This window comes from Cucurbita maxima, unplaced genomic scaffold, assembly GCF_002738345.1.
Source record: "Cucurbita maxima cultivar Rimu unplaced genomic scaffold, Cmax_1.0 Cma_Scf00016, whole genome shotgun sequence".
NCBI lineage: Eukaryota > Viridiplantae > Streptophyta > Magnoliopsida > Cucurbitales > Cucurbitaceae > Cucurbita > Cucurbita maxima.
In genome coordinates, this window is record NW_019272032.1 from 1,345,230 (window position 1) to 1,368,572 (window position 23,343).

Sequence of the window (23,343 nt, forward strand, 5' to 3'; positions counted from 1 at the left end):
GGGGGGGGGGGGGGGGGGGGGGGGGGTGGGGAGGGTCCTAATCTATAAAACGTCATCCTCCTTTAGAATGTTTAAAATAAACAAGACTACACTCCGGGCGCCAAATTATCAAATAATCTCATTACATGCCTGCCTACAATGTCCAAGCATATTCATAATCACAATACACTCCAGTAACTTGCAGTAGTCAAAACAAATATTAAGGCCAAATGTAGCGTCAAGCAACATTCCAAATTTCCAAATAAGTGGATATGCAGAGTTAAAAATGTCTACATAAAGTCATTTTCAACATAGCATTTACCATTATGCATGAGTAAGAAAATATCAGAAACAAAGATGAGATCACAAATGGACTAAACAGGTAAACTAGCTTCTTAACTGGTCAAGATAAGTGAAACAAACAAATAAATAGATGGATTGATAATGGGGAAGTAATCACCATATTTTTCATCAGAGAGCCAGCTGCAGACAGAAACTTAAAATCACTAGTTTCCTTTAAGCCTTCAAATGCAAAGCGCCATTTTGTAACAACTAGCTGAAACATTGCCTCGTTCATTGTTGCGGCTATTGGACCACACATGTTACCTTGGAAAAATGTGGAATCAGCATGTTCTGTTTGAGTCTCAGTAGTATCAGCTTCAATTAACTGTACCCAAGAAAAGAAAAAAGGGGGAACTGAGAAACTCCTCCGTGATATGTCAAGATGAAATATATTTACGGTCTCCAACCCCAACCAACCAACCTCTAAGAAGAATAACTCAAACAGGATTAGCGAGAAAAATGCACAAAACTATTAAGTATTGTTCAGAGTAGAAAACCATGGACGCAAAAATTTCACAAAACATGTTGAGTCCAGCATTATTAAACAGAATCCAAATAAGGAATAGTGCATTAAGGCTGATACATGCAAACCTTCACAGATGAACTTTTTATCTGAGGAGGGGAAAATATAAACAAGGGATAAAACATCAAGCTGTTATCCACCAATGGCACAATTAATCATTTACAAAAATTTAAAAACATAATTCTGAGAATGTCAAAATAGTAAAAGAGAATATGAATTACAACGGGGAATATGAAATCAGTCGACTCATATGCAGTTCATAGGCGTCCAAAACAATTAAAGATATGAGCTTTTAAAATTCAATTCTTACCTTTGAAGTTGAGAACTTGTGATACTGAAAAGAAACAGCAAACTGAGCCACCTGAAAAAAAACAACCACGTCGTTGTTCTGGATGGAATGATGTTCCTTTTCAATATCTTCATGAACCAACTGCATCAAAGCTGAAAACCATTGGAGTAATTAGGATTCTGCATCTTGGTGAAATGTGCCAATAAGTCCATTTAAGAAAGAACTTAGTAACACCAACAATTCTTGAGACTAACCATTGTAGCCGCCTGAAAGAAACTGGTTGATAAAATCATGAAGTAACCGCAGAAGTTTGCTGTTTTTTGAAGTTAATCGTCCATGGTCCCATGCAATCTTTTTTATAGGACCCCGACAAACTTTAGGTTGTTTAAGACTGTTACAAGAAGTCGGCGACGGCTTTCCTTTGAGTACTAACTTCGAACCATCCTGCCAGGAAAAAAACTCCATAATTAGTCAAGACCTAAGATAAAGCCTTGACAAACATTAGCAGCAAGAACACTTTGTACCAAGGTATGTCGAGTAAAAGTTCCACTGAACTGAGAATGGCGGTTCATATTGTATGATCTAGAAAGCTTCCTTCTATCTTCCTCCATCAGAGACTTCAGACTATTGGCGGAAGATACGGTTTCTACATTATCCTGATGTTAATCAAAAAAATTAGTTAGAACAACGGATACAGGCAGTAACCGACAAAGGTGAAAGATGATGTATAAACCATAAATATTAAAAAAGGTGGCTATTGCCTACATTTTTTTTTTTTTTTCTATATCAAACTAAAAATCATAATCATTAGGCCAGTGGAACTTAATTGATATATTGGCATATAGGTAAGAGGTAGCTTTATCTTACTGAAAAATCTACTTTTACTTTCTTGGCCAGCTTGCTGCAAGTTCTTCTCGTAAACATGAATCTTTTTAGAATAAGAAGAGAAGTAAACTAACCTCGTTGCTGTTTTGAGATACTTTTGCAATTAACTCTGGCTCTTGTCCCATAAATATGAAATAAAATATTTCCAGAAAGAGTAATTTGTCTTGACGGAGATGGCTGCAAGAACCATCAATATGTTGCGTTATCACCAATATTATGTCCATTACATTCTCCCGGAATAAAACTTCCAGAAATTTGTCTCTGAGCAATATTAACTGACAAGCTGATCCATCAGCCTTTTGCTGCAATGAGATTTCTTGAATAGCCAAAACATTTCGGAAGAGTGTCATAACCAGCTGCACCAATTTCCAGTCGTCTTCTGAGAATGTTTCACTGTTTGTAGAAGACAATTCATAACCAAATCAAAGGGATTCGATGATCAAAATGAACAATCTAAAGAAACGATAAAAGTTGTGGTCGAAAGTCACCAATCCCCTGATAGCCACCAATGAATATAAAGCCATAATAAAAAAAAAAAAAATGGAACTAAATGCCGAGAAATTTAAAGTCTCACTCACCAATCCAGATTTTCCAGCGGACTCTCCAAAAGTGAAACAGCTACGGCAACAACGTTACAGCATGTGATTAAGGACTTCAAGCCCCACAAATATTCAATCTGTTGTGCAATATCATTTGACGTGGGTTCAACGGGCATTGTGAGGAACACCAAAATCTTCACTGAAGGATTGAAGAAAACCAGTAAATGAGGCTTTTCCGCTAGTTGTTAAACAATCACTTAAAAACAAAATCACTACCTGCGTTTAAGACTGCATTACGGTCATCTTGGCAGTATTCAATAATGGGTATCAGATCTTTAGCCACAATGTTCCATTTACACACTTGCTTAAAAACATCGCGAGTCTGCCGGTCATCTCGTCTCAAGAACCTTAGCAAATCCTTCAAATTATCTGGAAAAAGAATATGAATCGCATTAATCAACAATTGGCCGTGTAATCTTCAATTTGGTGAAACTCAAGCTTCTTCATATCCAAATAGAACATGATATCGAAATGAATTGGCGTACCTAAACAGTATTCGCTCTTGGAGTAACCGATCCGATTACCGTTGTCGTCCTCTTCGACGATTCCGAGACCAGCGCAGATAACACATAGCCCATCGATCTCCATTCCTTAATGAACAATGCACTAAATTGAGATTTCAAGCATATAAGCTTGGCGATGAAAGAGAGAATTAGATTCAACGGAGAGTTGAGAGTGAGCTTGATGACGAAAGTGTAAACTCCGAGTTTTAGGGTTCTTTTGGCGCCAATCTGATTTGCCAATTTTCCCGCGCAATTAGATTGCCGTGTTTGGGTGCACGGAGATATTGCTGCAACCTAATGAGGTGGCATAACGTGATTCGTCGGCAACAAGAAATTCTATTAATAACTTGCAATTTTGATATATGACAAGTAGACGAGTAATTTCTTTCGAGTGTTGATTTTCAAACTTGAATAATGAGATCTCACCCTCTTCATTGACGTGAACGAGACTTGGTTAAAAGTTCATTAGATGGTTAATAGGTTAATAGTGTTTAAGGGATAAGATATATAACTAGAGGAATTAACTTTTGAGCTATGTACCGCTATTAATATATAGTTAGTAGTGCGGTTTGCAACTCCAACTATAGCTCACGACGAAGCTGTAACTTGTAATATCGTAAGTGATGTAGAAGTATAAAATTTAAAAAATTATGCTGATCAATTTTCCGACCAAATGTGATATAAAATTGTAGAAGATTCGTACGATAATATAATATTATTTATTTTAATATTCCTCATAAACATTATACTAATATTCATTATAGTTATATACTCTTTAATAAAGAGTTATTTTATTACATCACACAAATTTATAAAAGGACAAGAATGCCCATTTCTTGTTTTACTTATTCATGGCTAATTAAGTAATTTAGCTTAGATGCTGCCTTTAATGGCGTCGCTGTAGCCATTGTCAAAAGACTTGCTCCACAACATAACTCCTCCATAGTTGGAAGAAGATTTAATGGTCGGAAGAATTTGAGAAATAAGGACATCCGATGGAATAAATCCGCCGCTCGGCGCAGCTTCAGGTGCCGCCGGGAGCCCCATGAAGAGCTTCCCGACCGGAAAAGTGGACCACTGGTTCCAAGAATTGAGGAGATTGTCAGTGTTTCCATCAGTAAACATGCACGGTGGGTTGTTGTAGAATTGAACCCAAACCAAATCAAACAGCCCGGTTTTAATTGCAGTGTCCAAGTGCGCGTCGGGGATCGGACATTGCGGCGCGGCGGAGATAACGACTTGACCCAATCCCTTCAGTTGCCCGGCCAATTCGTCCCAGAATTGACCCGACCCGGCTTCGATATCGAAATCGACTCCGTCTAAAACGGCGTCGCCTAGCGGCCTGGAACTCGACTGGCCGCCGAGGTAATTATTCCAAATGAAATTCGCTACTTGTGCCGCGTCATCAGCGGAGGAGAGCGAGTAGCTTCCAGCTCCGCCGCCGATTGAGAGGAGGACTTTGACGCCTTGACTTTGGCAGGCGTTAATTTCACTGCTTAAGAAGGCGCAGCCGTTGTTGTCGGGGTTGCAGTGGCCGGCGAGATTGAGTACCGGAGCTTGGCCGCTGCCAAAGGAGGAGAGAAATGCCACGTTGACAAATTGGTAGTTTCCGGTGGCGCAAGTGGAAGCAAGAGAGCCTTCGTTGCCGTTTTGGCCCCAATAAACATTTAAATGAATTGCCGTGTTGAAGAGGAAAATAAAAATATATTATTATTTACATCATTCTATTTTTTAATTATTACTTAAAAAAAGAAAGAAAATAAATTAAAAATAGTCAAAGTCTTTGGGTCAACTGAGAAGACTAGAATGTAGTGACGTAAGCAATAAAAAATTATTATGACCAAATTGCCCTGCCATGACTCTTTGAAATTGAAAATTAATACAAAATTTACTTATAATTTTGACTTATTCTCCTCTGAATTTTCTACTAATATTAAATACAAATTATTTGACACGTTCATCCGCTAATTGTTCTTTTTATTAATTTTCTGTTTAATTACAATCATTAGATGGCTTAATCTTATTGTTTATATTTAATATTTTTTATAATTCAATTGTTGTTAACTTAGTTAGTATAGAATAAGATTTTTAAAATTTTAAAATTGTTTTTAATAATTTTTTTTTTAATGTTGTTTCTAATAAATCTTTGATCTATTATTCAATTATTTAAAAAAATATTACGAGCTTACTATACATAAAAATAAAAAAAATTAATCAATTTTAAATTTAATGGACCAATTAAAAAAAATGAAATGCATAGTAAATTTATAGATAAAAAAAATAAGAAATTTATTATACATCTTTTAAAATTTAAGAACTTTTTTTACACGTATTTGAAAATTCAAATTTTCTTATTTCATATATTTTTTTTAATGTTTTTAACTTTTAGTCCTTTTTTTTTTTTTTTTGTTTAAAATGTTGTAATTTTGCTAATTTTGTTTTAACATTTTTTTCAGTTCTAATTTTCTTGGTTGGTCTTAAAATTAGTTTATGATAAAATGTTTAAAAATTAATTAAAATAAATATATGACATCATTTATCGTCGTAAATTAGCATAAAAATTAAGCGTAAGATTTGATTATTTAAATGATTTTATTTTCTATATTATTATCTAAATAAATGATTTTCACTTACGTTAATATCACTCTCAATGACAAAATTTACTCATGATATTCTATGCCGACAACTTTTTCACTACGTTAATCCAAATCTCTCATTTAAAAATTATAAATCAAAATAGTTAGAAGAGAATTAAAATAACAAATTAAAATATTATGATATATCAATAGAAATATAATACTGTAGATAGTTCATATTATACGCGACAATTATTGCACTATAATAATTAAAAAAAAAAAGGGAAAGAAATCCCATTTTTCATTTATTATTTTACTTAATAATTAAGTAGTTATTCAAAGTTTGGCTTTGATTGCGTTACTGTAGCCTTTATCAAATGCTTTGCTCCACAGCATAACTCCTCCATACTTGGGAGAAGTTTTAATCCTCGGAAGAACTCGAGAAATAAGCACGTTCGCCGGAATAAAACCACCGCTCGGCGCCGCCGAAGGTGCCGCCGGAAGCCCCATGAACAGCTTCCCAACCGGAAACGTCTTCCACCGGTTCCAAGAATTCAGGAGATTATTAGCGTTGCCATTTGCAAACATGCATGACGGGTTATTGTAGAATTGAACCCAAACGAAATTAAACAGACTGGTTTTAATGGCAGCGTCCAAGTGAGCGTCGGGGATCGGACATTGCGGCGCGGCGGCGAGAAGGACTCGGCTGAAGCCCTTTAGTCGTCGAGCAAGTACATCCCAGAATTTCCCAGAGCCAGATTCTATATCAAAATCGACGCCGTCTAGAATGGCGTCGCCAAATGGCCTTGATCTCGACCGGCCACCGAGGAAGTTGTTCCAGATGAAATTTGCGACTTGGCTTGCATCGTCGGCGGAGGAGAGCGAGTAGCTTCCAGCTCCGCCACCGATGGAGAGGAGGACTTTGATGCCTCGACGTTGGCAGGCTTTGATTTGGCTGCTTAAGAAGGTGCAGCCGCCGTTGTTGGGGTTGCAGTGGCCAGCAAGGTTGAGTACCGGAGCTCGGCCGCTGCCGAAGGAGGAGAGAAATGCGATGTTGACGAATTGGTAGTTTCCGGTGGCACATGTGGAGGCAAGAGAGCCCTCGTTGCCATTTTGGCCCCAATAGATGGCGATTCCGGCGGCATGGGATGATCGGAATATGGAAGCTGCAAGGAGGAATATGACTAAAAGAGCAGCCATTTGTAATGAGCTTTGCTGTGTGCTTCAACAATGGAGAAGATGAAATTTATAGAAAGGGAAGGAGATCACATGATTTGAACAAGTGAAGCTAAACAAAAAAGTATGATAATACATCACATGAATTTACACTATGTATTACAAGTAATTTAAATAAAAGAAACGGTCAAAATTTTTCATTCCTCAATGATCTGTAATCGGGTTAGAACACACCATATTTGCTTAGCTTACACTCTACGCCTATACCAAATTTGATCAAAATATAAATAAACATAATTTAGACTCGTTTTTTATTAAACTTCTTCGACATCTTCCCGTTCTTTCCACTCTTGAGACGTAGATACTTTTCAACGTCGTTGTCGTCGTTGTCATCGTCATCTCCTCCACCTCTCCTTCTCTTTTTGCCACCACTTTCTTTGATTTTCTGAACACGTTCAACCACCACATTAACCAAGTAGGAAAAGAATGAGTAATAATTGTAGTTGTCATAAGACTCGTGACCATAATTTAGTAAGTAAATACCATAATAGATATTCTCTTCGCCTCGGCCACACGATCGAACAACATCAAAACTTCCTCTTCCTGTGCCGAAAACTGTGGTAGTTTTTTCCCTGCCATATTAAAAAAGTTGGTTATAGATAAATAAAAAGACATCTGTCATGTTGTGAGGCTAAAAAAAGGGCATTCTTTGGTTACCTATGAGCTTCTCTATCTGTATGTACCACTCTAACTCATACTGGTTAACTAACGAAATGGCAACCCCAGAACGACCTGCACGAGCAGTTCTTCCCACTCTATGTATGTAATCCTGCACACAAAGTCGTCTTAGAAGAACATTGGAAGAGATGAAGACCTAATCTTTTAATTATCTTAGCCAATTTCCATCGATTCTCAAGCTCGATTTTTAGTTTGGGGAATCTATGAAGCTATCTTATCAAAAGTTTCAGTCTACAGGATAAATTCTACACAATGATAATAGAAGAGTAATACATAGAATTGCAGAAGGAGAACCTTGGAATTTGAAGGAATATCATAATTTATGACCATATCCACAGATGGAATATCAAGTCCTCTGCTGGCGACATCAGTGCAGATAAGAACGTTGCACTCTCCAGCCTTGAACTTATTTAAGGCTCCTAGTCTCTTTGCCTGTCAGAGACATGGTCCGTGCACCGAGTTTAATAGAAATAATTCCACAAAATGATGAAGCCAATGAAAAAGAAAGGTTTTCCCGACCTCCAATTTTTTTTTTTTAAATAAGAAACCTAGTAGATAAATGAAACATACAAATGGGTTTCCAAGTCTTTTTTCAACTTTCAAATATTTCATATCTAGAGAAAAGAGGTGTAAACAACTGAGTTATATCACAACAATACCTGGGTCATCTGACCACTTATGGGAATGGCTCTTAATCCAAGATTTCGAAGAATCAATGATAGAAGGCGAGTAGCATCACAGGTGCGAGTGAAGACCATTGATGTAGAACCAGACATCTCAGTTAAGATATAGACAAGATAACATTCCTGTACAAAGTGACGTGTAATAAAGTAAATCTAGCAGTAAACCATATGTGATTCCCATCAAAAGTTGGTAAATTACTCATGCATGATAGCTCTTGAAATGCAAAAAAAAAAAAAAAAAAAAAAAAAAAAAAAAAAAAAAAAAAAAAAAAAAAAAAAAAAAAAAAAAAAAAAAAAAANAAAAAAAAAAAAAAAAAAAAAAAAAAAAAATCAACTGATTAGACCCCTTCTGTCAGTCCTCAACTATGGCCGAAAGTAGTCTATCAAAATATCCAGATTTGTGTGACCAGAAGTTACGACAAACAAAAATAATAAACCAATATTTAAGTAAGTGGAGAAACCTTATATTTAGCAGGGATAAAACAATACTCTTGCTTCAGTGTGTCTACTGTGGAATATTTGCTTGCCGCTTCAATCTGAAAGAATTTCAAGACCAAGAAAGTTAAGATTGGAATAACTCAGGAACTGAAAACTAGATCTTTGATAATCACAATCATACCTTAACAGGATTCCTTAAGCAGGCCCTTTGAAGTTTCCGAACCTGTATTATTATCTCAACTTGATCAGCAAACACTTAATCAGATGATGTCTTGCGTGTATGCATCTAAAGAAACCAACTTTTTTTTGTGCGTGTGATGATGAAATATTGAAAAACTGAACTGAGGAAACTTTAGAGATTGTAAATATATAGATTTCATGCTACTTATTTCTTATCTTTTTTAAAGTTCATTAAAACAGAGAGAACAAAAAAAAACCTAAGGCACACCGCCACATATGCATCAAGGATGGTGTTTAGCATAATCCCATGCCTACTTAATAAAATAGCACAAGATACAATAAAGACTGCACGATAATCTTTCTTCTGAATTTTTTAAATTAATTCTATATTCTCAATACTAAATTTTGTTCTCCATGGAGAAAAAAAAAGGAAATCAAATAAAATGATTACTGATATACCTTTTTAGTCATAGTAGCAGAAAATAGATACGTTCTCCTCTCACGAGGAATTTCATCTAAAATTTCATCTATTGACTTTTGGAAGTCTTCATTCAATAACCTGTCTGCCTCATCAAGTACCTGCTCAACATGAAAAACAGGCTATTCAGTAAAAATAATTACTTCAACCAAGTAAACATATTTAATTAACTGAAAGCTTATTGTCTCTCCATACAAGAAAAACTCAAAGGTCATTTCTTACAAAACTCACCAAATATTTCAATGTGCGGAGGGAAAAACCTTTTGTATTGGATAGATGGTCCACAAGGCGCCCAGGTGTCCCAACCTACAACAAAATAAATGAAATATTAAATCAACAACTAGATAAACAAGCAGCAATGGAAGCCATGACAAAACATTTGATATTGTGGAAATAATTACAAACAGGCTTAAGGAAATTGTATATAGAAAGATCATGTACACAAAAGTACTACAGTGAACAACATACCATTGTTGATGCTTTATGATGTGTGGTAGTTTCAAGCTACTGGCTGCAGATGTTATCACTAGTAGGAATGGTAACTTTATTTAACTTTGACGTCTGTTTTGACTGATAGCCAGGCCTATTTACTGGTAGATTTTTTTTTTTTTTTTTTGATAAGACTACTTACTGGTAGATTTTTTGTATAAATATTTGTATAATTTATCCTGGTGAGGCTTATGACTTAATAAAAAAGATTTATTTTGAGGCTAAATCTCTTGTCAAATATCCCAAAATAACAATACGATAATGTCGAGAAGAGGACATGAATTATCACATGGACCATCACATTCACTCTAGCATGAAGTTTAAGAGAAGCAGAAAATATCAGAGACTTACGACAATATGTGGCCGTTTTGCCAAGTTAATGGCTTGCTGCACCATGTCTACCCCTCCAACAAGCTACATTAGTTTAAAATAAAATACTTATCACCAAGATAGCTCCATGTTTAGGAAGTACAGAAGCACAAAAAACATCAATAGGAAAACACTAACAAGAAAAGAAAAATAGGACACTAACAAGAAAAGAAAAATAGGAGACCGCATCCTCAAGAAGTTCAACTAGATTTTGTATTCAGAAAAAATAACCCAGCTAAAATAAATGTACAGTTCCCTATAGAACCCTTACTGCATCTCTATAGCTCAATCAGTTCAGTTCATACTACTCGATCCCTATAACCTCTAATTTCCCTCTGCCTTTTATTTACAACCTTGAGCTACCAATTCCAACTAGACACCTACCGGCTAGCTTCCTATAAACAAACTCCCATCAACTATTCTCTCTCGAACAAACTAACTCCCTTAGACAGCACAGCAATTATTCCCAGGGGACTGAGGCTGTAAGCCATAGCTAACTAATCTCGATAAGTAGCACTATGTGAGTCTTCTTCCTCATCACAACGGCATAAACGATAGATAGCATTATGTTTCATTATATCCTCCTACAAACTTAATATCAGGTTTGGATAATATTTAATAGTCATTCTTTCTATAATATATAAGAACTACTCAAGAAACGGATGATTATGAGCACAAGTTACTTGGATTCTTCATTATTTGACGTTTAAAAAACAGTAATGTTATGCATATAAAAACACTTTCTTATTGACGTATAATAACATCCTCATAATTTGTAATCAGAAAGCTTACCACTGCACACTTAATACCAATGCCAGACCCTAACGCTTCAAATTGCTCAGCAATCTGAATTGCAAGCTCCCTGAAGAATAACGATGGAAACACATATTTGAAGTTTATAGACAGGCTAGAATCTTTCAAACTACTACAATTGGGTATCAAACCTTGTGGGAGAAAGTACACATGCGAAAAAAGCTTGAGGAGCCTCCAAAAGGGCTTGCAAAATGGGAAGAGCAAAAGCTCCAGTTTTTCCAGAACCAGTCTGTGCAAGTCCAATTAAATCCTTTCCTGCATCACAGACGGTCACGGTTGAACATTATCAATACCACAAACATAAATTGCAAAGAAAGAACAGTGAAAACAAAGCAAAAAAAGGGAAGCCGAAGGGAAGGGGCATCACAGATCAATATTAGACATGCATCCTAAAATTTACCAAACCATATGAAGAGAATGAAAATACATAAAGGTTCACATTAATTTTTTTGGTAATAAATGTTATAATTGAATGAATAAATTAAAGTAGTGCAGGACCCAAAACCCAATGTGGTTACAGAAAAAAGCCACTACAATTGAGAACGAAAAGAAAAATGAGGGGAAATAAATTCAAAAAAAGAATCCTAAGAGTCAGAGCTAATTCTCAATTGAACAACTCTTGTATTTTGTTCTGGACAAGTAAGGTACAATAAACGAAACATCCTGCAAATATAATCAGAGCTATCCAATATCACCAACCTAACATTTATAGAAATATTTGTAACTCCCATGCAATTCCAAAATTAAAAGCAGTTACAAGAAATGAATTAAGTAAATGCAAAAGCTAAAGAAAGAACCTTCTAGGGCATGAGGAATGGCCTCAGCCTGAATCTTGGATGGATTTTTCCAGCCTAAACTATCACATGCCTCCACCAATTGCTCACATATCCCCAAGTCCTTAAACGTCTTCACTTCTTCTTCATTGTCTTGCTCCATTGCCACTGTTAAATCCGGAGAATAAAACAAAACACAAGAAAGTTATTAGTGATACAACGGTGGCATGTGACTCATTGAAATGATTCATAAATATTAATACAACAAGTTTCCTAAAGTAGACTAGTTTTAACTTTTATTTATAAAATTTATTTTGTGAATGGATAAGGGGAAGAGGACAATGATACTGAATGAAGAAAATTAGGTAGACATTAAAAGTGACATCTAAAACGAGGATGAAACTATTATATAAGTTAATGACTCAATTAAAGATCCTATTAGTGATAGTGATAACGATATTGCCGATATGCTTTAGACTATTACTAACACAAGAAAGTTAAATGTACTAATCTACATCACTGTACTATTATGATTTTTTTACTTTAACGTTAATAATTTTTTTAGTACGTTTTGTACTTTTAAAGAAATATTATTTGTTAAAGATATACATGTTGCCTCCATATGAGAAAACGTACTAAGATTACCTTAAGTCTTTAAAACATGGTTATACATCGCAAACTATCAGGGAAAAAAAAAACACAAAGCATAATCTACCACAAACTTTGGCCAAAAAGTTGAAAAAATTGAATTTAGGGAAGAAAAACATCAATTTGCGTCATCTTCTAACCAAGGAAGCACAAATTCATCCAAATCTCCATCTATCTATATATCTAAGTACTTTATACAAAATTTATCTTTTTTAAGTTTTTCCCGCCACATTTTGCCCTTTTCATTATTTTCTTCAACTAAATTTATCTTTTTTAAGTTTTTCATTGTTTTTTTTATCATCTACATCTATGTATAAAAGGGGCAGTAGGGAAGAAAAACTTGTACGCCAAGTTGCTCGGTCAAGCAATCAAGCTAGAAATTAAAGGAGAATTGGAAGACTGGTTCATGTCCGAATCAGAACAGACAAACACAAACTTCACTATTGTTTCTTTCGGGCTATTGTTATTAAAGGAAAAAAAAAAATCAAACAACTCCTCCATTGTTCATTAGACAAGTTGTCATTTGTGTTCTTCAAGTGAGAAGAAAGACAGATGGAGACTTGGAGAATACCTGTAACAAAAAGGAGTAGAAAATCAGCGCAAACTCCGTATGATGGAGGAGGCTGCGGCGGCGACACGAACGGAAGGAAGACGACGTACGGAGGCTGAACGGGAGAGAGGCAGCGGCGCTGCTGAAACGGAGGAGGAGTCGGCTTCAAGTGGCGTGGAGTAGTTAGGGCTATTTCAGTTTTGTTTTTCTCAAGTAAAAAGTGGGCTGAGCTTTTTTCTTAATAAGAATTTAAAAATAAATAAATAAATGTTTTGATTTAAATAAATAAATGCTTTTTTTTTTTTTTTTTGGTAACCTTTTCTAATTTATATTAATTTTCTATGATATGTTTTGATTTAATTATCTTTGAAAAAAAAATATATTTTCTTATTAAAAAAAACCTCCCTCTTCCGGATGGGCTGGGCTTTAATCGTTTTGGGCCCAAACCTTACTGTTGGGTTTCAATGAACCGAACCGAACCGAACCAAAATAACCGTTCTATTTCACGATACGGGCAGTGGCGACAATTTCTCGTTCAGAAGTTGAGACTACGAGAGAGACCCATTTTTTCTCGGCGAGTCCAACTTCGAACAACAACAATGGAATCCAGATCCCGGAGGCGGGCCCTCATCGACGACAATTCTCCTTCCGCCGGAGTTGTGGAACGACGCGACGCCGTCGGGACCGCCGACGATGTGCAGGGACTGAAATTTCGACCCTCCGATGGGAATGTGACCGAAGATCAGGATCTCTTCATGGGCATCAAGGTCCGTCGAAAAGACTCGCTTCATAATGATTACAAGGGGGATTACATTGATGTTCCCTCGAATCAATTCTTGATGAAAATCCTGCAAAAACAAGGTTAAATTTGCACATGCCGCGTTGATATTATATATTATTTACGGTGTTTTGATTGTCTCCGGACTGGAATTGAATTTCGTTTGCTTTTGTAATTCGCTCACGTATCCATGTATTTCGTGTCTGAAATTCGTAAATTATATTTGATTGATTATAGTTTGTTCGTCCTTCTTTGTCAAATTGTATGTCGATGATAGTTTTCCATCTCCAGAATTGTGAATCTATTGCTCTTATGATGTTTAATAACTCTTCTTTCTCTTGTCCCTTACTTTTTCTATGCAATCAAATGAAAATGGTGTTTGATTTTTAGGATGATTGCAAGGTAATGATGGAAATATACACGCATATGAAATTATTATCTATTTGGACACTATGTATTGTTTAATTCCTAAACATATAATTTATTCCTATGCATTGTGTAGTTTCCTTTTTGGATTTTTGAATGAATAGGATCATTTCAGCTGGCTATTAAGCATTTTGGAGAGTATTTAGCAGAGTGAAGACGAGAGATTTTGTTGGATTTACTTTCTTGTATCTTCTAAACTCCATCTTAGAATAAGACATGAAATTTATTTGGTTTAACTCTTTAAGTATAATGAGGAAGAAAATAGTATCCTCGGGTGTGTTAATGTCTCTTCGAACGGCCCCTACTCTTGCAGAATATTACGGTTTTTACTGTGTTCGTATCAGCCATTTTGAACTGATGCATCGTTCATACACGTCTTCTTTTGAATTCTATATCAAGCCATAACCAAGTTCTTCCATGCTTTTTATCCCTGCAGGTGAAGAGAGTGTGCTTTTTGCAGACAAAGTTTTGAAGTTCACTGCTTCCGGGAAGATGAAAAGACGGATTCTTTTAATAACAGAGTTTGCCATTTATATCATTGACCCAGAAACTGATACCCTTAAAAGGAGAGTTGCCCTGGCAGCTGTGGATAAGATATGTTTAAGTGAACTAAGTGATAACTTTTATGCAATTGTAATTCCAACCGAGTATGATATACTGATGGCAAGTACTCGGAAAACAGAGATCGTAACAGTTTTGGTTGACGCCTTTAAGAGTTCCTCTGATTATGAACTTGAGATTGTATTCTCCAACAGGTAATGGACATCATCTTCCCCATTTATCGTTCCCATTATGAACCGATATTTTCATTGTTATATGATTGTAGTATGTAAATCAGTTAACGAGATTTTGCTTCGGATATTTTGAAAGTTTTTCATTTCATTTTGATTTAGTCACCATTTGAATATCTATTTCTTCTTGTTGAGTTGTAGTGTTTAAAGACGAGGATATTTGTGTTTTTTTCTAAATGTTTGTTATCCCTCTTTTCTTTCCTTTTTTAGGTTTGTGTACAGTGCAGGTGGTGAACTGATAAAAGAAGTTCAATTCGAGGAAGTCGAAGGTATGAATATATCTTTTTAAGTCGGAATTTAGCATTCTCGTTTATTTTGTTCTTGTTTCTCGTACTCTGTTTTCGAAGATAGATTTGTTTCCCTTCTCAAAGAATTGGTAAAAGAAGTACTCTCTTCTGTTTTCCCTTTATATTGGGGAAAAAAACACATTATTTTGTTCTTTTTTCACCTTATTCTCTCAAACTTTACATTTATTGAAATTATTTTCAAATGTTGTATAAAAAATTGGGAACATTTCTTGTTACCAAATGGAAAGCAAGGAAGAGTTACCAAAATACAAATGTATCTGAAGAACCAAAAACATTACTAAAAGTGTCTGGTACTGGTAATAATATGCAGGTGGTGTGAAAACAAGAATTTCGAGGAAGGAGGAGTGATTTATGACTGGTTTATTGGTCAGCCTCTTCTTTTATATTTGATCAAATTGATGATTGGAATTGGATCTTGTAGATTCTTGAAGTATTTGAATCTGTGTATAGAAATGGATCGAAAGTTGTAGCTTTTGCATATACATGCCCTTCTTTTATTCCTTCTATTTTCTCTTCGTTTCTCCGTTTTGTAAGAGAACATAGCATTCGACTTCTTAGCCAAATTCTATTCTATTGTCGATATCATTCTATTATCGATATCAAACCGGACTTCGACTATATTATTTTGTTTTAAATGGTATGAAATTCATTTCGTTCACTTTCTTATATTACTCTCATGTTTTCCTTTATTGTTTTTTTTTTGTCTTAATTAAAATTTTCAGGTTAAAACTCAAAATTAATCCTTAAAAAGTGTTCATTGAGCTAGTTTGAACACAACAGTAATTAACATATAACATCTCATATCTTTGTTCATAACAAATAAATAAGTTAAACTATACAAAATATCTCTAAACTTTAGAATATATTTCAATTTTTTGGAATAAACTTTTTAAAGTTTTATTTAAGGTAAAGATGATTGTATAATTCAAAATAGTTTCATAGGTCAAACTAAAATCAGAGTGGGGCACGGTGGGCCCACAAACTCACAGGTTTAAAGAGTGCATCAGAAGCGTGTGTGCTCATGACTTACAGGATATAATAACCCATACGCCCAATACTCTCTTAAACATAAGAATGTTAATTATGATAATTTCTTTCTAATTTTTATTATAAATAAAATTGCATTATCTAATTTTAAAATAATTTAATATAAAAATATATCAGAGTGGCGCACCCAAACATGGTGGACCCATATCCCACATCAAAACCTAGCTCTGAGTAAATCTTGAATTTGTTAATTTATAAAATTAAATAAATAATAAATGAACACATAATATGAACTAATTTGAAAAACTATAATAAATATTATTATTATTAAAATAAATAAAAAAAGGCGCAAGTAACAAAACCAAAAAACCAGACTGATCAAATAAGCCAATTTTTGAACACTAAAACTAAGTTGCTAACCCAATCTACCAGCTGAATTTGATCGTCCACTTTCATAGAACTCAATCGGAAGCCTAATGATCCTTCAACCAAAACCAGAAATCCTCAATTCGATTTCGACGGAGCTCCCTCTTCACCCTCATCCACATTCACCTGAATCTGGATCACCTCCTCCGCTCCACGTGGCAATGCTGGCGGCGGCGCCGGTTGGTTTCCTCCGCCGCTCACCTGGCGAACTCCCTCTAACCGAGCTGCCACATCCGCCATTGACGGCCGATCATCCGGAACTCTTCCTACACAAGATAGCGCTATTTGCAGCGTCTCTAACATCTCCTCCTCTATGTTTGGATATCTCAAAAGCTCCACATCAAACACCTCCGCCGTCCACTCCTCTCGAACCACCGCGTTCACCCACCGCACAAGGTGGATGATCTGATCCCCGCCGCCGCCGCCGCCGCCGCCACACTTTGTATGCAGTGGAAATTTTCCAGTGAGGAGTTCCAGAAGCACGACGCCGAAGCTGTAGGTATCGGAGGCTTGAGACGCTTTGCGTGAATCTTTGAGTTCGGGAGCGCGGTATCCAGCGGCTCTGGTTGCCGCCAGGGCCATAAGGTTCATCAGAGCGGCGACGCCGACGTCGGCAATGCAACCGTAACCGGCGGAGTTGAGAAAAACGTTTGAGGCCTTGATGTTGCCATGGACGAGCTTGCCGCAGGCTTCAGAGTGGATGTGAGCGATTCCTCTGGCTGCGCCAATGGCGATTCGGAGCCGAGTTTCCCAATCTAGAGGTGACTGCCCTTTCTCTCTCGCAACTGCAAAATTCAATGCACAAATCACACACATTTTCATGGGAGAGATTAAGAAGTAAGAACATACCATGCAATATTGCAGAGACACTTCCATGTTGATAGAACTCAAACACCATGAGTTTCTCATCCTTTGAATAATAATATGCCCTTAGACCACACACATTTTCATGATCAATGCTCCCAAGCACCTCCATCTGTTGCTCAAATTCCTTCTTTGAAACACACACTTCCTTCAACCTCTTCACTGCCACGGCATTGCCGTCTTCTAGTGTCGCCTTATACGTCGTCCCCGACATCCCCTTCCCGAGCACCTCGGAAGACGCCCTCAACAAGTCCTCCAAGTCGAACTCAAGGCCGTGACTCCGAAAAAACTTGAGGTTGTTGTTTTGTGTCTCAGACACCCTTTTGTTCACAAACTGTTCTTGCTTGTCCAGCTTTGATGAGGCTTTGTTTTTTAGTCTTCCTCTGTTTGAGCAACATATAACCATCAAAATGACTGCTATGACTAACCCCGTTGCAGAACCTCCAATTATAATGCCTAAAATTGCTGCTTCACCAAGTGATGTTGTGCCTTTCTTCAACGGTCGAGTACTCGGCACCGGTTCGTGAGCCGGAGAAACGGCATTTTTGAGCATGAGGTTGTTACCAAAGAATGCCCAACTTGGAAATTTTTTAAGGGACTGAGGGAGATATCCCGTGAGATTGTTGTTTGAAAGATCCAACTCTTGCAAACTAGGAAGGTTGTCTGGAATCTCACCAGAGAGTGAGTTATTGGCAAGGTTTAATGTCGTTAGATGTGTCGTGTTCGATATCGAGTGAGGGATGCTCCCATTGAAGGCATTGTTTGACAGATCAATGATGTTGAGATTCTTCCATACAGAGAAATCCAATGGCAATGGACCGGAGAACTTGTTGTTTTGCAAGTAGAGTGAACTGAGATTTCTCAGCTTTAGGAAGTCAGAAGGGAAAGGCCCTGATATGTAATTTGATCCAAGGCTAAGAGTTTCAAGCCCCAATAGTCGACCGAGAGTGTTGATCGGGATCGAACCGTGTAGGCCAACTTCAGCCAATCTAAGAACTACAACTTGGGATTCATCATTGTTGCATTGAACTCCCATCCATTCTTTGCACAAAGAAGTGCTCTTCTTCCAATTGAGCGAGTTTGAGTGATCCATCTTGTTGAGAAAATTAAGCAAAGCTTCCTTGTCTTTGATGGGCTCCGACATCACCGGATAAACATTCGCTGCAAACCAGAAGACTGCAGAGAAAACAAAGATGACAAGCTCAAGGTCCCTTTTGAAGCTCATTTCCACCGGGAGTTGAGGCTTTTCATGCAAGAATGAATGAGCACCAAAGGGATGATTCAATAGTTTTCTTGGCTCCAATTGTTGGTTGCATCTTCATGAGAAAATACCAAATGAATTAGAAATTTGCTTCTCATTTTATCAAACAAGCTCGGAAATAGACAGGGAAAGCACAAGAGAGTTGCATGGATTCTCTACTTCTAACTGCTTGTCGAGCAAGCTCAGAAGGAGGCAGCAAAGCCAGCTCAAGATGCAAAAATGAAACAAAGCAGAAAGAAAAGTGAAGGGAATTAAGATCACTAGCTCAGAAACAAGCTCAAAAACAGGCAGCAAAGCCAGCTCAAGATGCAAAAAGAAACTAAGCAGCAAGAAAAGTGAATGGAATTAAGATCACTGGCTCAGAAACAAGCTCAGAAACAGGCAGCAAAGCCAGCTCAAGGTGCAAAAAATGAAACAAAGCAGCAAGAAAAGTGAAGGGAATTAAGATTAGTAGCTCAGAAGCAGCTCAGAAACAGGCATCAAAGCCATCTTAAGATGCAAAAATGAAACAAAGCAGCTAGAAAAGTGAAGGGAATTAAGATCACTGGTTCAGAAACAAGCTCAGAAACAGGCAGCAAAGCCAGCTCAAGATGCAAAAATGAGACAAAGCAGCAAGAAAAGTGAATGGAATTAAGATCACTGGTTCAGAAACAAGCTCAGAAACAGGCAGCAAAGCCAGCTCAAGATGCAAAAATGAGACAAAGCAGCAAGAAAAGTGAATGGAATTAAGATCACTGGTTCAGAAACAAGCTCAGAAACAGGCAGCAAAGCCAGCTCAAGATGCAAAAATGAGACAAAGCAGCAAGAAAAGTGAATGGAATTAAGATCACTGGTTCAGAAACAAGCTCAGAAACAGGCAGCAAAGCCAGCTCAAGATGCAAAAATGAGACAAAGCAGCAAGAAAAGTGAATGGAATTAAGATCAGTAGCTCAGAAACAGGCAGCAAAGCTGGCTCAAGATGCAAAAATGAAACAAAACAGCAGGAAAAGTGAAGGGAATTAAGATCAGTAGCTCAGAAACAAGCAGCAAAGGCAGCTCAAGATGCAAAAATGAAACGAAGCAGCAAGAAAAGTGAAGGGAACTAAGATCAGTAGCTCATACAGAACAGACCCAAAAAGCTAAAATGACTACAAAATTAAGGTTTTACTTTACATTTTCTCAGTAGCCAAACAAGCCTAGAAACAGCAATGAGAAAAAGGAGCTGAAACAGAATTAGCAGAGGATCCACTTCTTACTGCCAACCTCACAAACACCAACAAAGCTTGCTCAAGATGCAATAATGAATCAAAGCAAAAAAGAAAAGTGAGTTAAAATTTTACTTCACAAAAAGCTCAAGATGCAAGAATGAATCATCACAAAAGGCTCTAAATGACCATGAATCAAGATTTTGAAAGAGGGAGTAGCAATGCTTTCTAGACTTCAGCAAAGAGAATAGTGAAGACTGAAGTGAATCAATACCCCAAAAAGGCAGAATGGCTAAGACATCAAGATTTTCCTTCCCATTTTTTCAGTAGCCAAACAAGTTGAGAAACAAAAAGAGAAAAGAAATAACTAGGAATCAAGATTTCTTTCATCCCCATTTTCTCAGCATCCAAACAAGCTCAGAAACAACAAGAACAGCAATAATAAGTTCACTTCTTACGTCAAACTTCCCAGTCTTCAACCATTAAAGCTTCCTCAAGATCCAAAAATGCCCAAATCCATCAGAACTCGAAACAGATAAACAAGTGCGTTCTCATTCGATCGCATTGATGAAGAAACTGACGAAAAAGGAAAACGAAAAGTCAGCTGCAAAAGGTTTTTGTTCACTTGTGATAATAAAGAGCAGTTAACATCAAATACAGAGAAAATGGCAGAAAATAAGAGAAAACTCACATCAGAAAATCGTCGAAAACGCCAGAGGAACAGGAGGGTCCATGTGATATGAATGGGGTTCCTGCAAATACTATTTTAATGGCGATATTGCCGCCATTGATGCTGTTTCTCTGAGGCCCCCTTGTGTTGGATTTCGTGGATACATCGAGAAAAAGGAGGGAGATGAAATTTTGGGTATAATTATTCTCATTTCACTTTATTACACTCCAAGTTCCAACTCACTTCAAGCGTTCAGAATTGAATTACGATCTTCAAATTTGGCAATATTTCATGGAGATTAGTTTTCTTCTTTTTGTTTTTTTGTTTTTTTTTTTTTTATTTTTTCAGTTCGTTTAAAATGTGAATATATTATTATCCTTTTGGAATCCAAAGCATGTGACAATTTTAAAATCTATTAAAACCTTTTTATTATTATTATTCTTCTTTTAAAATATCATTTAAATTTTTTTAAATTAAAATATCATTTTTTATTCTATAAAAATAGTTTTTTAAAGTTTTCATTTTTAAATTATAAAAAAAAAAGAATCCTAAGAAATTAATATATTTCTAAATATTACTAATATCCTTTCTAAAAATTTAAATTTTAATATTACAATTTAATCTTAATCTCAAACAAAAAAACATATATAAATACACACGTATATTGAGAATTAAAAACATATATTTAATCTTATTTCCAAACTCATTTATTTAACAAAAAAAATTGAATCTCCTCTCTCGAGTAAAATAGGCATCTCTAATAAAAAATATATTTAAAATTATTTTAACTTTTTAAAAATGGTATAAAAAATTAAAATGAGAATTATAAACATATATTTTTATAAAGTTTAGAAAAAAATATGGTATATTTTTTTATCGCAAAAAAAAAAAAAGGTTTTTTATTTTTTCATTTTTTTAATATTAATTTGAGTTCCTTTTTTAATGCTAATTTTTAGGGTAGCATCCAAAATTATTGCAATGTGGAAAAAAGATGGGACAAGGGCGTGGAAATTGAACGGCTGAGATTGAATTAAAGAAAAAGGAATCAAAATGATTGGATAAAAGGTTGGTTTGTTTGGTAACCTAATTATTAATTTCCAATTTGTTTTTTATATTAATTTGTCAAGAATTAACCACTCCTGTCACAATCCACCGAAAATCCTCTCCTTTTTTGTCTCTCTTTTTTTTTTTTTAAATAATTATAATATCTAATCATTTTTTAAAGTATATTTTAGTTAAAAATATTAAATTAAATTAATATAATATGTTTCATAGTCGAATGAACGATATTGATATCTTAACCTACGAGCTTAATATCGAAACAGATAATGATCAATAGTTCCAAATAATAACTCTAATATTCCAAGTAAGATATTGCGATAGTTTTATATTTTAACAAAATATTATTTTATATCATTTAAAATAATAAATATTTTAATAAATAGTGGAGGCGTGGTAGACTTATAATCCACGAGTCTCAAGATCGAAATTCGACTCTAATAATATTTTTGTTAATATATAATTTTTAAATTCTACGGGCATATATGATACCGAGTATGGAAACGATTCAAAGTGGCTTTAGAATTTGACATCTATTCCTTGGTAGACATGCACTCAAACACGTATTAGAACTATAACGTCCACAAGCCACCAATGTTACTCAAATGGAGGTCACACGTGACGTGCTTGGATCACGGTATATAAATATAATAAATATTTGGCTAACTTATTATAAAACTCATTTAGAGGACGGTGGTATCAATACCTCTAGGGTTAACTCGAGGAAACAAGTCACATTCTAAACCCATACAAACCAAGTCCGATCATACAGCATAGTGTCATGGGTAATGATGTTTAGTTTATGAATATTTACGACTATGCTTATTATAATGAGTTCATACACACGTAAGTTTGATTTTAATTTTTTTTATTATTCATTTGTATTTAAAATTGATTTTTTTTATATCAAATGAAATTATTAAATTATATTAGGCAAGTTTATGTCGGAGACTAAATTAAAACAATTTAAATAATAAATTAAATTGTAAGTTTAATTTAATTAATTAAATTTGTAACCAAAATAATTAAAACTTTGAATTAAATAGAAACCGCATATGAAATAACCATTTATAAAGTCTACTTCTCCGCGAAGCATTCAAGTTCGATTGTCCACCGTCTTTCCCTCTCCGTCTTCGACTGTACCGGCTTCTTCTTCCTCCTTTCGGCTATGGCTTATGATTACAGAAACAAGCCCGGCTACTACAACGCTCATCCTCCGATGTACGGACCGGCTGCTTCATCCTCACCATCTCCTTCAATTCATCCCATGTATACACAGTCCATGTACCCGAGGATCGGTCAGCAAGGTCATTCACCGGCGCCTCCGGTGCCTCGAGTCTCCTCCCACCATCATTCTTCTTCTGCTGCTCCTTCTCCATCTTCTCCCTCCTCTTGTAAGTTCTTCGCCTTTGATCTCGCTTATTTATGAGTTTTTGATGAATCGTTTAGGTTTGTGGTTTGCGAGTTTCAGAAATTGTTTTAGGGTTTGCTTGAATTGTTTAATCAACTCCTCCAATCTTGAGGTTTTTTTTTTTTTTTTTTTTTTTTTTTTTTTTTT

The 23,343-nt window shown here is 35.7% G+C and overlaps 7 protein-coding genes and 1 long non-coding RNA gene across 12 annotated transcripts in view; 3 read left to right on the forward strand and 5 right to left on the reverse strand.

Annotated features, from left to right (window-relative positions):
* The window catches only part of LOC111490825 (protein timeless homolog), a 10,424-nt gene extending 7,085 nt beyond the window's left edge, over positions 1 to 3,339 (reverse strand). For both annotated transcript variants that reach the window (XR_002719626.1, XM_023139446.1), the window contains exons 1-8: positions 3,103 to 3,339; positions 2,834 to 2,986; positions 2,597 to 2,756; positions 2,093 to 2,411; positions 1,658 to 1,789; positions 1,388 to 1,577; positions 1,155 to 1,285; positions 440 to 646 (exon numbers count right to left, since the gene is read on the reverse strand). Coding sequence is in view for 1 of the 2 variants with exons in the window: in XM_023139446.1 (XP_022995214.1) it covers positions 440 to 646; positions 1,155 to 1,285; positions 1,388 to 1,577; positions 1,658 to 1,789; positions 2,093 to 2,411; positions 2,597 to 2,756; positions 2,834 to 2,986; positions 3,103 to 3,205 (1,395 nt within the window). In the remaining variant the exon portion in view is untranslated. The remainder of the gene's footprint in view (positions 1 to 439; positions 647 to 1,154; positions 1,286 to 1,387; positions 1,578 to 1,657; positions 1,790 to 2,092; positions 2,412 to 2,596; positions 2,757 to 2,833; positions 2,987 to 3,102) is intronic.
* A 559-nt stretch (positions 3,340 to 3,898) lies between these two features.
* Positions 3,899 to 4,788, reverse strand: LOC111491397 (acidic endochitinase; the record flags this gene model as incomplete). Its single annotated transcript, XM_023140312.1, has 1 exon — positions 3,899 to 4,788. A coding segment is annotated over one exon (795 nt), but the record flags the coding sequence as incomplete, so codon positions are not given.
* A 1,219-nt stretch (positions 4,789 to 6,007) lies between these two features.
* Positions 6,008 to 6,983, reverse strand: LOC111490828 (acidic endochitinase-like). The gene has a single exon (XM_023139452.1). The coding sequence runs from the start codon at positions 6,894 to 6,896 to the stop codon at positions 6,033 to 6,035; it is 864 nt and encodes a 287-aa protein (XP_022995220.1). The 5' UTR covers positions 6,897 to 6,983; the 3' UTR covers positions 6,008 to 6,032.
* On the reverse strand, positions 6,983 to 13,246 carry LOC111490827 (DEAD-box ATP-dependent RNA helicase 10-like). Of its 2 annotated transcripts, none has more exons than XM_023139451.1 (14): positions 13,053 to 13,246; positions 11,858 to 12,001; positions 11,192 to 11,315; positions 11,040 to 11,109; positions 10,230 to 10,292; positions 9,621 to 9,695; positions 9,371 to 9,490; positions 8,913 to 8,954; positions 8,755 to 8,829; positions 8,270 to 8,416; positions 7,905 to 8,042; positions 7,590 to 7,701; positions 7,416 to 7,504; positions 6,983 to 7,317 (listed from the first exon to the last, which is right to left on the reverse strand). In XM_023139451.1, the coding sequence occupies exons 2-14, from the start codon at positions 11,994 to 11,996 to the stop codon at positions 7,171 to 7,173; spliced, it is 1,341 nt and encodes a 446-aa protein (XP_022995219.1). In that variant the 5' UTR covers positions 11,997 to 12,001; positions 13,053 to 13,246; the 3' UTR covers positions 6,983 to 7,170. The 2 variants fall into 2 exon arrangements, with proteins under 2 accessions (XP_022995219.1, XP_022995218.1); XM_023139450.1 differs by having other exon boundaries at positions 11,858 to 12,010.
* A 308-nt stretch (positions 13,247 to 13,554) lies between these two features.
* On the forward strand, positions 13,555 to 15,952 carry LOC111490830 (myosin IB heavy chain-like). Its single transcript, XM_023139453.1, has 4 exons — positions 13,555 to 13,892; positions 14,672 to 14,990; positions 15,237 to 15,295; positions 15,645 to 15,952. Exons 1-4 carry the CDS (start codon positions 13,631 to 13,633, stop codon positions 15,680 to 15,682), a joined length of 678 nt encoding a protein of 225 aa, XP_022995221.1. The 5' UTR covers positions 13,555 to 13,630; the 3' UTR covers positions 15,683 to 15,952.
* A 702-nt stretch (positions 15,953 to 16,654) lies between these two features.
* On the reverse strand, positions 16,655 to 21,040 carry LOC111490826 (probable inactive receptor kinase At4g23740). Of its 3 annotated transcripts, none has more exons than XM_023139447.1 (4): positions 20,748 to 21,040; positions 20,515 to 20,632; positions 17,597 to 18,927; positions 16,655 to 17,532 (listed from the first exon to the last, which is right to left on the reverse strand). In XM_023139447.1, exons 3-4 carry the CDS (start codon positions 18,834 to 18,836, stop codon positions 16,826 to 16,828), a joined length of 1,947 nt encoding a protein of 648 aa, XP_022995215.1. In that variant the 5' UTR covers positions 18,837 to 18,927; positions 20,515 to 20,632; positions 20,748 to 21,040; the 3' UTR covers positions 16,655 to 16,825. The 3 variants fall into 3 exon arrangements, with proteins under 3 accessions (XP_022995215.1, XP_022995216.1, XP_022995217.1); XM_023139448.1 differs by having other exon boundaries at positions 20,331 to 20,632; XM_023139449.1 differs by lacking the exon at positions 20,515 to 20,632.
* On the forward strand, positions 18,934 to 20,656 carry LOC111490831. Its single transcript, XR_002719627.1, has 2 exons — positions 18,934 to 19,272; positions 19,831 to 20,656. It is a non-coding gene; the product is annotated as an uncharacterized LOC111490831 (long non-coding RNA).
* A 1,793-nt stretch (positions 21,041 to 22,833) lies between the features above and the next one.
* Positions 22,834 to 23,343, forward strand: part of LOC111490923 (velvet complex subunit B) — a 2,641-nt gene continuing 2,131 nt past the window's right edge. The window contains exon 1 of the mRNA XM_023139582.1: positions 22,834 to 23,179. Within this exon, the coding sequence (XP_022995350.1) occupies positions 22,954 to 23,179 (226 nt within the window). The 5' untranslated portion in view covers positions 22,834 to 22,953. The remainder of the gene's footprint in view (positions 23,180 to 23,343) is intronic.

Excerpts from the sequence above, each read along its gene's own strand:
- LOC111490828 (XM_023139452.1), bottom strand. The coding sequence starts at position 6,896 with ATGGCTGCTCTTTTAGTCATATTCCTCCTTGCAGCTTCCATATTCCGA.
- LOC111490827 (XM_023139451.1), bottom strand. The coding sequence starts at position 11,996 with ATGGAGCAAGACAATGAAGAAGAAGTGAAGACGTTTAAGGACTTGGGG. Across the intron at positions 8,955-9,370 it reads CTGCTACTATGACTAAAAAG|GTTCGGAAACTTCAAAGGGC; the intron begins GTATATCAGTAA and ends ATAATAATACAG. Across the intron at positions 7,702-7,904 it reads ATATTCCTTCAAATTCCAAG|GATTACATACATAGAGTGGG; the intron begins GTTCTCCTTCTG and ends CTTTGTGTGCAG.
- LOC111490830 (XM_023139453.1), top strand. The coding sequence starts at position 13,631 with ATGGAATCCAGATCCCGGAGGCGGGCCCTCATCGACGACAATTCTCCT. Across the intron at positions 13,893-14,671 it reads GAAAATCCTGCAAAAACAAG|GTGAAGAGAGTGTGCTTTTT; the intron begins GTTAAATTTGCA and ends TTATCCCTGCAG. Across the intron at positions 14,991-15,236 it reads GAGATTGTATTCTCCAACAG|GTTTGTGTACAGTGCAGGTG; the intron begins GTAATGGACATC and ends TTCCTTTTTTAG.
- LOC111490826 (XM_023139449.1), bottom strand. The coding sequence starts at position 18,836 with ATGAGCTTCAAAAGGGACCTTGAGCTTGTCATCTTTGTTTTCTCTGCA. Across the intron at positions 17,533-17,596 it reads TGTCTCTGCAATATTGCATG|TTGCGAGAGAGAAAGGGCAG; the intron begins GTATGTTCTTAC and ends TGAATTTTGCAG.